The 11,193-nt window shown below is 51.3% G+C and overlaps 1 protein-coding gene across 3 annotated transcripts in view; it reads right to left on the bottom strand.

Annotated features, from left to right (window-relative positions):
* Positions 1 to 11,193, bottom strand: part of LOC139280923 (lysine-specific demethylase 7B-like) — a 458,954-nt gene that overhangs the window by 379,700 nt on the left and 68,061 nt on the right. For all 3 annotated transcript variants that reach the window (XM_070900731.1, XM_070900732.1, XM_070900733.1), the window contains one exon: positions 5,297 to 5,459. In XM_070900731.1, the coding sequence (XP_070756832.1) occupies positions 5,297 to 5,459 (163 nt within the window). The remainder of the gene's footprint in view (positions 1 to 5,296; positions 5,460 to 11,193) is intronic.

The raw sequence follows: 11,193 nt of genomic DNA on the forward strand, positions 1-11,193 counted from the left end.
CTACACATTGGAATTCAGAAGAATGAGAGGTGATCTTATCGAAACGTATAAGATTATGAGGGGGCTTGACAAGGTGGATGCAGAGAGGATGTTTCCACTGGTGGGGGAGACTAGAACTAGAGGGCATAATCTTAGAATATGGGACCGCCCACTTAGAACTGAGATGAGGAGAAATTTCTTCTCTCAGAGGACTGTGAATCTGTGGAATTCGCTGCCTCAGAGAGCTGTGGATGCTGGGACATTAAATACATTTAAGACCGAAATAGACAGTTTCTTGAGCGATGGGGGCGGATGAGGGGTTATGGGGAGCTGAGTCCATGATCAGATCAGCCATGATCTTATTGAATGGCAGAGCAAGCTCGAGGGGTTTTATGGCCTACTCCTGCTCCTATTTCTTATGAACACAAAAAATCTGCAAAAGGACATAGACAGGCTAAGTGATTGGGCAAACATTTGGCAGATGGAGTATAATGTTGGAAAGTGTGAGGTCATGCACTTTGGCAGAAAAAATCAAAGAGCAAGTTATTATTTAAATTGAGAAAGATTGCAAAGGACTGCAGTACAGCGGGACCTGGGGGTACTTGTGCATGAAACACAAAAGGTTAGTATGCAGGTACAGCAAGTGATCAGGAAGGCCAATGGAATCTTGGCTTTTATTGCAAAGGGGATGGTGTATAAAAGCAGGGAAGTCTTGCTACAGTTATACAGGGTGTTGGTGAGGCCACACCTGGAATACTGCGTGCAGTTTTGGTTTCCATATTTCCGAAAGGATATGCTTGCTTTGGAGGCAGTTCAGAGAAGGTTCACTAGATCGATTCCGGAGATGAGGGGGTTGACTTATAAGGAAAGGTTGAGGAGGTTGGGCCTCTACTCATTGGAATTCAGAAGAATGAGAGGTGATCTTATCGAAACGAATAAGATTATGAGGGGGCTTGACAAGGTGAATGCAGAGAGGATGTTTCCACTGGTGGGGAGACTAGAACTAGGGGGCATAATCTTAGAATAAGGGGCTGCCCATTTAAAACTGAGATGAGGAGGAATTTCTTCTCTCTGAGGGTTGTAAATCTGTGGAATTCGCTGCCTCAAATAGCTGTGGAAGCTGGGACATTGAATAAATTTAAGACATAGGTAGACAGTTTCTTAACCGAGAAGGGAATAAGGGGTTATGGGGAGCGGGCGGGGAAGTGGAGCCGAGTCCATGATTGGATCAGCCATGATCATATTAAATGGTTCAAGGGGCCGTATGGCCTACTCCTGCTCCTATTTCTTATGTTCTTATATCTCTTCGCCGGGAGTGTGTGGAAGCCAAACGCAAACAGCGGAAGGAGTGCACGACAACCCAAGCACCCCACCCACCCGTCCCTCCAACCATCGTCTGCCCCACCTGTGACAGACACTGTAGGTCCTACATTGGACTCATCAGTGTGGAATCAAGTCATCCTCGACTCCAAGGGACTGCCTAAGAAGGAAGGACTCTTTCTCTAGTTATCCTCTTGCTCTTAATGTATTTATAAAACATCTTTGGGTTTTCTCTGATTTTACTTGCCAACATTTTTTCATGCTCTCGCTTCGCTTTCCTGATATCTTTTTTAATTGCACCCCTGCACTTTTTATACTCCTGTAGAGTTTCTGCAGTGTTGAGTTCTCGGTATCTGTCATAAGCTTCCCTTTTTGTCTTCACCTTACCCTGTATGTCCCTTGACATCCAGGGGACTCTAGATTTGTTAGCCCCACCCTTTTTCTTTAAGGAAATATACACTTGGTCTGTACCTTCAGGATCTCCTCCTTGAAGGCCTCCCACTGCTCTGACACTGATTTACCATCAAGTAGCCATTTCCAGTCCACTTTGGCTAAATCCCATCTCAACTCAGCAAAATTGGCTTTACCCCGATTGAGAACTTTTTTTCCTGGTCCACCTTTGTCCTTTGCCATAACTACCCTAAATCTTACTGAACTATGATCACTGCCCATCTTCATTCCCCAAAACCAAGTCTAGAAGTGCTCCCTCCCTTGTTGGGCTTGTTGCATACTGGCGAAAGACGTTCTCCTGAATGCATTTTAGAAATTCCGCACCCTCTGTACCATTCACATGACTTTTTTCCCCAGTTAATATTCGGGTAGTTGGAATCACCCACTATTACAGCTTTATAGTTTTTGCACTTCGCAGCAATTTACCCGCATATTTGCTCTTTTATCTCCCTCTGACTGCTTGGGGGTCTATAGTACACGCCCAGCAGTGAGATCGTCCCTTTATTTGTTCTTCAATTCAACCATATGGCCTCATTTGACGATCCCTCTAACATATCATTCCTTCTCACAGCTGTAATTGTTTCTTTAATCAATATTGCGACCACCCCCATCCTTTTCCCCCCCCCCATCCCGTCTGAAAACCCTGTAACCAGGAATGTTGAGCTGCCATATCTGCCCTTCTTTCAGCCATGTCTCAGTAATAACTATAATATCGTACTCCCAAGTGTCTATCTGTGCTCTCAGCTCATCTGCCTTATTCCCCAGACACCTTGCATTGAAGTATAGACCATTTAGTGCTGCAAAACTCCCTTGTTGTCTATGTTCCAGCCCTCATTTCCTCTGTCCTCCAAATTCATTTTCTACTTTTCTGCTGCCCAATTCCAACTTTGCTTCTCTCCCCACTGAATCTATTCTCAGGTTCCCATCCCCCTGCCGAGCTAGTTTAAACCCTCCCCAACAGCACTAGCAAACCCACCCCCCGCGAGGATATTGGTCCCGGCTCTGTTGAGGTGCAACCCGTCCGGCTTGTACAGGTCCCACCTCCCCCAGAAACGGTCCCAATGCCTCAGGAATCTAAAGCCCTCCCGCCTGCACCATCTCTCCAGCCATGCATTCATCTGCTCTATCCTCCTATTTCTGTACTCACTAGCACGTGGCACCGGGAGTAATCCAGAGATTACTAACTTTTAAGTCCTGCTTTTTAATCTCTCTCCTAGCTCCCTAAACTCTGCCTGCAGGACCTCATCCCTCTTTCTACCTATGTCATTGGTCCCGATATGGACCACGACCGCTGGCTGCTCCCCAGAATGCCCTGCAGCCGCTCGGTGACATCCTTGACCCAGGCACCAAGGAGGCAACATACCATCCTGGAGTCACTTCTGAAACCATCCCCTGACTAGCGAATCACCTACCACTGTTGCTCTTCCATTCTTCTTCCTCCCCCCTGCGCAGCTAAGCCAACCGTGGTGCCGTGGACTTGGCTCTGGCTGCACTCCCCAGAGGCACCATCGCCCCCACCAGTAATCAGAACAGAGCACCGGTTGGAGAGCAAGATGGACTCAGGGGATTCCTGCACTACCTGCCTAGTTCTCTTTGGCTGTCTGGCGCTCACTCCCTCCCTCTCTGTCTGCACACTCTTAAGCTGCAGGGTGACCACCTCGAGAAACGTGCTTTCCACAAAATTCTCAGTCTCGCGGATGCACCGCAGTGACTCCAGCCGCCACTCAAGCTTCGAAATGCAGAGCTCGAGTTTCTGTCGTTGGTAACACTTCCTGTGCACGTGGTCGTCCAGGCTACGCGAGGCTGTAGTAGAGACTGCTTTAATTAACCTCTTCCTGAATGGCAGACTGCCAACTGGCTATTTATATTAGCTTTACCAAGGGCAGAGGCAGAACCAGTGACATCCGGCCCCTCAATAATGAGCATTTGAACATTCTCTGAAAGCAGCAGGTGGGGAGGTATTTCCCTCCCATGAAAGTGATGTCACGAGAGGTTTGTTATTCCAGGCTTCTGATCATACAAGTTGCTGATCAATTTGCTCTGCAGCTAGCCAGTTACTGAGGAGAAGGTAACAAAAATTAGGAATGTGACCAGGAGCAGTCGCCTTTCGTACAGTGACTGTGATGTTGAATAGTTTGTTAATATTCAGAATTGAAAGAGAGGTGACTAGAAGTTAGTAATCAGGAAGCACTTCGCCACACGAAGGGTAGTGGAATCCTGGGACACTCGCCCCCAAAAGGCCATGGATGCTGGGGGTCGATTGGAGCTTTCAATACTGAGATTTATTGATTTTTGTTAGGTAAGGGTTTGAAGGGATATGGAGTTAAGGCGAGTAAATGGAGTTAGGATACAGATCAGCCATGATCTGACTGAATGGCGGAGCAGGCTCGGGGCGCTGAATAGCCTCCCCCTGTTCCAATGTGTAGCCACATCCATTTTATTTTACAGCCTCGGCTTTATTCAGATTATTTTCCTTCCACAAAACCATAGCTGAAGAGCTCCTGTATAAACTCAAGACTCTGGTCAACAGGAAGTGAAGTGTGCAAACTCACTTATACCCGACGAGAGGAACCTCGCGGCACTCGTCAGCCCCAACATGTATCTCCGGGTGTTTGTTAAAGACAAGACCTCCCAGCAGCAGTCACTGGACAACAATCAGGAGTGTGAACTCTGTCCCGGTCAGAGGCCACTGACTGACCACTGACCGAGCTGACCACCCGATGGGCAGCAGTCAAGCTGCCAGTTTTATGGTCAAAAGACTGTTTCTATTCAGCTCAACTATGTTCTTATTGTCACTGAGAGTTGTAGAGTAAATAAAAATGAGATGTGCATCAGTTTTGATGTCACGGCAGCTTACAGTGAAATAATGCCAGTGGGACCTGAACAAAGGTAGATCAGTGAAGTGGCTGTCAGACTCCTCCTCTCTGAACTTCACCACAGTCCCTCAAACCTATCGGGGAAAGCCCGGCCCTCCATCGACCTGGCCCCAGCCCATTGACCCCAGCCCATCGACCCTAGCCCCCTGACCCCAGCTCATCGACCCCAGCCCCCCGACACCAGCTCATCGACCCCAGCCCCCCGACCCCGACCCATTGACCCCAGCCCCCCCGACCCCCTGACCCCAGCCCCCAAACCCAGCTCATCGACCCCAGCCCCCCGACCCAAACCCCCAAACCGAGCTCATCGACCCCAGCCCTCTGACCCCGACCCATCGACCCCAGCCCCCTGACCCCAGCCCATCGACCCATCGACCCCAGCCCCCCGACCCCAGCCCTTCGACCCGAGACCCCTGACCCCAGCCCATCGACCCCAGTCCCCCGATCCCAGTTCATCGACCATAGCCCCCCGACCCCAGCCCATCAACCTTAGCCCAGAGGGGAGAGCCCGGCCCTCCAGTTACCGGAGGAACTGGAGCCCTGCATCCAAGTTAAAGTGACAGTGGTTGGACACAAGTGTGCCTTGGGCGCCATTATGAAAGTTTTGCCCTGCCATGATGTAGTGTGGTGCAGGCGGGACAGCCCCCTTTACCATCACTCTTTCACTGTACCTGTGGGAATGAGGAGTGTCTGTCCCTGCTGCAGTACGCACTCGTAGCATCTGTCCACCTGGTCTCCGAAGAATGTCTCACTCTGGTTGACAGAACCGCTCCAACTTTCATATAGTGCAAGATTGGTATTGGTTGGCTTTATCAAGTAAAAGAGTTTTTCACCCTGCAAGGGAGAAAATAATTCAGCTTTTTGGGCTTTAATATCAATCCCGCAATGAACCTGAACCCCTCTGTGCCCAACGACCAGGACACACAGCTGCTGACACTGCCACTAGTTACCAGTGCCCTACAATCAAAATAGCCCTCATGTGAACTTTAAACTTTTGGCAACTCATTTTCCCCACCCCTTTTATTGTGTTATAAATTTTCAGTCAGTACAAATCAAAAGCTTTCAAGTGTGTGGAAAATGACTCATTGATACTTTGCTGGAGGAAGGAAGGTGCTGGAAACAGTTCAGTCTTTCGAGGGCATGGACAGTGTGTGGGTGGGGGTGTTGTGGACCATGTAGTGCCAGCTGGGGCTCAGTGGGTATCACACTCGCCTGAGTCAGAAGGTTGTGGGTTGAAGTCACACTCCAGAAACTTGAACACAGATTTAGGCTGACACTCCTGTGCTTTGCTGAGGGAGTACTGCACTGTCGGAGGTGCCGTCTTTCGGATGAGACGTTAAACCGAGGCTCTATCTGCTCTCTCAGGTGGAAGTAAAAGATCCCATGGCACTATTTCGAAGAAGAGCAGGGGTGTCCTGGCCAATATTTATCACTTAATCAACATAACAAAAACTGATTATCTGGTCATTATCACATTGCTGTTTGTGGGAGCTTGCTGTGCGCAAATTGGCTGCCGTGTTTCCCACATTACAACAGTGACTACACTCCAAAAGTACTTCATTGGCTGTAAAGTGCTTTGAGATGTCCAGTGGTCATGAAAGGTGCTATATAAATGCAAGTCTTTCTTTTCTTTCATATTGGGAGCAGCAGCAAGAGCTATCTGACCCCTAGGAATCATGCTAATCTGCTGACTTTATTCCCAGTGGTGAGAGGATCTGGCTGGGCGCACAATGACCATCTCTGGGACCCAGGCAACTGCTCCCACCTGGGGAGCCAGCTCCCAACATCCACTCTTCATTGGAGCAAATTTCAACTTTTAAAAGTGCAACAACATTTTGAGAATTTCTTTTTGAAACAATAGGAGCCTTCGCCTCTGTGGTCTAACTTAACCCAGAGCAAGATTTGGCAGTGTTGCAAGTTGTGTGAAATACACTCGGGTTCAGGTATAGGTACTTTACTTCCCGGGCCTAGTTTAAGTGGTACCAGCCTACTTCCTGCCCGGAATGGCAAAGCAGTCACCAGCCTGCAGCTTGGTGGTCGGGAGAGGCTTGAGGGGGAAGGGATGGTGGGGGAGGGGGAAGGGATGGTGGGGGAGGGGGTTCCATTTACCAGAATCCAAGAGATAAGAGCCCGGCCCTCTATCGACCCGAATTCCAGAGAGAAGAGTCCTTTATTTTTTTATAGACGATCACGGGATGTGGCCATCGCTGGCAAGGTCGGCATTTATTGTCCGTCCCTAATCGCCCTGAGAAGGTGGTGGTGAGCCGCCTTCTTGAACTGCTGCAGTCCGTGTGGTGAAGGTGCTCCCACAGTGCTGTTAGGGAGTTCCAGGATTTTAACTCAGCGACAATGAAGGAATGGCGATATATTTCCAAGTCGGGATGGTGTGTGACTTGGAGGGGATCGTACAGGTGGTGGTGTTCCCATGCACCTGCTGCCTTTGTTCTTCTAGGTGGTAGAGGTTGCTGTTTGGGAGGTGCTGCCGAAGAAGCCTTGGTGAGTTGCTGCAGTGCATCTTGTAGATGGTACACACTGCAGCCACGGTGCGCCGGTGGTGGAGGGGGTGAATGTTGAAGATGGTGGATGGGGGGCCAATCAAGCGGCTGTTTTGTCCTGGATGGTGTCGAGCTTCTTGAGTGTTGTTGGAGCTGCACTCACTCAGGCAAGTGGAGAGTGTTCCATCACACTCCTGACTTGTGCCTTGTAGATGGTGGAAAGGCTTTGGGGAGTCAGGAGGTGAGACACTCGCCGCAGAATACCCAGCCTCTGACCCGCTCTTGTTGCCACAGTATTTATGTAGCTGGTCCAGTTAAGTTTCTGGTCAATGGTGACCCCCAGGATGTTGATGGTGGGGGATTCGGCGATGGTAATGCCATTGAATGTCAAGGGGCAGTGGTTAGACTCTCGCTTGTTGGAGATGGTCTTTGCCTGGCACTTGTGTGGCGCGAATGTTACTTGCCACTTATCAGCCCAAGCCTGAATGTTGTCCAGGTCTTGCTGCATTCGGGCATGGACTGTTCCATTATCTGAGGAGTTGCGAATGGGACTGAACACTGAGCAATCATCAGCGAACTCCCCACTTCTGACCTCCAACAGCCACAGCCAGTGGAGAATTTTCCCCGATTCCCATTGACTTTAGGGCTTCTTGATGCCACACTCGGTCAAACGCTGCCTTGATAGGGCAGTCACTCTCACCTCACCTCTGGAATTCAGCTCTTTTGTCCATGTTTGGACTAATGAGGTCTGGAGCTGAGTGGTCCTGGCGGAACCCAAACTGAACATCAGTGAGGTTAGAAATATAGGGCCCAAATGTGGTGGCCTTTCCGCCCGTTGCCGCCCAGTTTTTTGGGCGGTCTCCCCTCAGTGCCAGTTTCCACTAGGCCTCTCCCCGGCGGGAGGGAAGGGCCACTGAGAACTGCCCGTGAGCGCGCACAGTGCGTAAGTGTCCTCCCGCCCGCCGAGCGGGAGTCGGTGGCAGCAGGGGGAAGGACCAATGCGTGGAGACAGGTCTAACCCCTGCAAAAAAAGGCTAGTGAATTTCATTTATTTATTTATTTATTTCAGCGATTTATGTCGATTGGGTCCCCTGAAGGTCTTTCAGTGGGTTTTTTGGTGTAAATTTTTATTGTTATGTGCTCCCCGCTCCCTAGGCCCAACTCAATCCTCGGCGGCACTTTGCCGAGGATCGCATTTGGCGCCAAGATTGGGAGCTCCCGCCCGCTGCCGTCCAGATTCACGGTGTGTCCTTTTTTTGCCGCCGGGCAGTCTTTCAAGGACTTTTTTCCCGAAACTCCCATCCAAAGCACCGTCAGGTATCTCGGTGGTCCTTTGGACGGCACATGGATGGAACAAGTTCGGGCCCATAGAAATTTACAGCATGGAAGGAGGCCATTTCGGCCCATCGTGTCCGTGCCGGCCAACAAAGAGCTATCCAGCCTAATCCCACTTTCCAGCTCTTGGTCCGTAGCCCTGTAGGTTACGGCACTTCAAGCGAGTTCCAGACCCCCACTACCCTCTGGGTGAAGAAATTTCCCCTCAAATCTCCCCTAAACCTCTCACCAATTACTGTAAATCTATGCCCCCTGGTTGTTGATCTCTCTGATTAGGGAAATAGGTCCTTCCTATCCACTCTATCCAGGCCCCTCATAATTTTATACACCTCAATAAAGTCTCCCCTCAGCCTTCTCTGTTCCAAACAAAACAACACCAGCCTATCCAATCTTTCCTCATAACTAAAATTCTCCAGTCCAGGCAACATCATCGTAAATCTCCTCTGTAAGCTCTCTAATACAAGCACATCTTTCCTGTAATGTGGTGATCAGAACTGACCAGCTGTGGCCTAACCAGTGTTTTATACAGTTCAAGCATAACCTCCCTGCTCTTGTATTCTATGCCTCGGCTAATAAAGGCAAGTATCCCATATGCCTTCTAAACCACCTTATCTACCTGGCCTGCGACCTTCAAGGATCTGTGGACCTGCACTCCAAGGTGCCTTTGTTCCTCTACACTTCTCAGTGTTGTACCATTTAATGTGTATTCCCTTGCCTTGTTATCCCTCACACTTAACTCACACTTCTCCGGATTGAATTCCATTTGCCACTGTTCTACCCATCTAACCAGTACATTGATATCTTCCTGCAGTCTACAGCTTTCTTCTTCATTATCAACCACACAACCGATTTTAGAATCATCTGCAAACTTCTTAATCATACCCCTTGCATTCAAGTCTAAAGCACTGATATATACCACAAAAAACAAGGGACCTAGTACTGAGCCCTGAGGAACCCCACTGGAAACAGCCTTCCAGTCACAAAAACATCCATCAATCATTACCCTTTGCTTCCTGCCTCAGCCAAATTTGGATCCAACTTGCCACTTAGAAATATAGGGCCCAAGTTTCCACATGATTTGCGCCTGATTTTTAGGAGCAACTAGTGGAGAACGGACTATCTTTGAAATCACAATTCTCCACATTTTTTTTTTCCGCAGTTCTAGTCGGGTATAACAGTTCTACTTTGGAACAGAATTTTTTCTTCAAAAGGGGGCGTGTCCGGCCACTGACGTCCGATTTGAAAGTTTCCACAGTGAAAACGTACTCCAAACTAAAGTAGAATGGAGCAAGTGAAGATTTTTGTAGAACTGAAAAAACCTGTTTTACACATTAAAAAATCAGGCGCAGGTTACAAATTAGGCGTCCAGAACAAGGTGGGGGGGGAGGAAGGGAAGTCATTAAATTCTATAATAAATCCTTATTTATACTTATACAAAAATTATACAAATAAATCCAACCTGAATAAACATTTATAAGCAAAGAAAAGATTAAATAAACCATCTTCCTACCTGTGTGAAAGTGCTTCAGGCAGGCCTTTCGGGACCGAAGGCTGAACGGGCCGGCCCGTGACTTCGGGTAGGGCCCGTCCCCAGCACCAGATTTACAGGTAGGTGGCGTTGGGTTGGATCGGGTCGGGGAGGTTCGGGTCGGGGGGGGGGGGGGGGGGGAAGAGAGGGAGAGAGAGGGGGGGAGGGAGAGAGAGAGAGAGAGAGAGAGGGGGGGGGGAGAAGGGAGAGAGAGGGGACGGGGAGGGAGAGAGAGAGAGGGGGGGGGAGGGAGAGAGAGAGAGGGGGGGGAGGGAGAGAGAGAGAGAGAGGGGGGGAGAAGGGAGAGAGAGGGGACGGGGAGGGAGAGAGAGGGGACGGGGAGGGAGAGAGAGGGGACGGGGAGGGAGAGAGAGGGGGGGGGGAGAGAGGGGGGGGAGGAAGGAAGGAGGGAGAGAGAGGGGGGGGGGAGGGAGAGAGAGGGGGGGGGAGGGAGAGAGGGAGAGGGGGGGGGAGGGAGAGAGAGGGGGGGGGGAGGGAGAGAGAGGGGGGGGAGGGAGAGAGAGGGGGGGGAGGGAGAGAGAGGGGGGGGAGGGAGAGAGAGGGGGGGGGAGGGAGAGAGAGGGGGGGGGAGGGAGAGAGAGGGGGGGGAGGGAGAGAGAGGGGGGGGAGGGAGAGAGAGGGGGGGGAGGGAGAGAGAGGGGGGGGAGGGAGAGAGAGGGGGGGGAGGGAGAGAGAGGGGGGGGAGGGAGAGAGAGGGGGGGGGAGGGAGAGAGAGGGGGGGGAGGGAGAGAGATGGGGGGGAGGGAGAGAGAGGGGGGGGAGGGAGAGAGAGGGGGGGAGGGAGAGAGAGGGGGGGGAGGGAGAGAGAGGGGGGGGAGGGAGAGAGAGGGGGGGGAGGGAGAGAGAGGGGGGGGAGGGAGAGAGAGGGGGGGGAGGGAGAGAGAGGGGGGGGAGGGAGAGAGAGGGGGGGGAGGGAGAGAGAGGGGGGGGAGGGAGAGAGAGGGGGAGGGAGGGAGAGAGAGGGGGGGGAGGGAGAGAGAGGGGGGGGAGGGAGAGAGAGGGGGGGGAGGGGAGAGAGGGGGGGGAGAGAGAGGGGGGGGAGGAGAGAGAGGGGGGGGAGGGAGAGAGAGGGGGGGGAGGGAGAGAGAGAGGGGGGAGGGAGAGAGAGGGGGGGGAGGGAGAGAGAGGGGGGGGTAGGAGTGAGAGGGGGGGGAGGGAGAGAGAGGGGGGGGAGGGAGAGAGAGGGGGG

Source organism: Pristiophorus japonicus, chromosome 15 (genome assembly GCF_044704955.1).
Source record: "Pristiophorus japonicus isolate sPriJap1 chromosome 15, sPriJap1.hap1, whole genome shotgun sequence".
NCBI classification, from domain to species: domain Eukaryota; kingdom Metazoa; phylum Chordata; class Chondrichthyes; family Pristiophoridae; genus Pristiophorus; species Pristiophorus japonicus.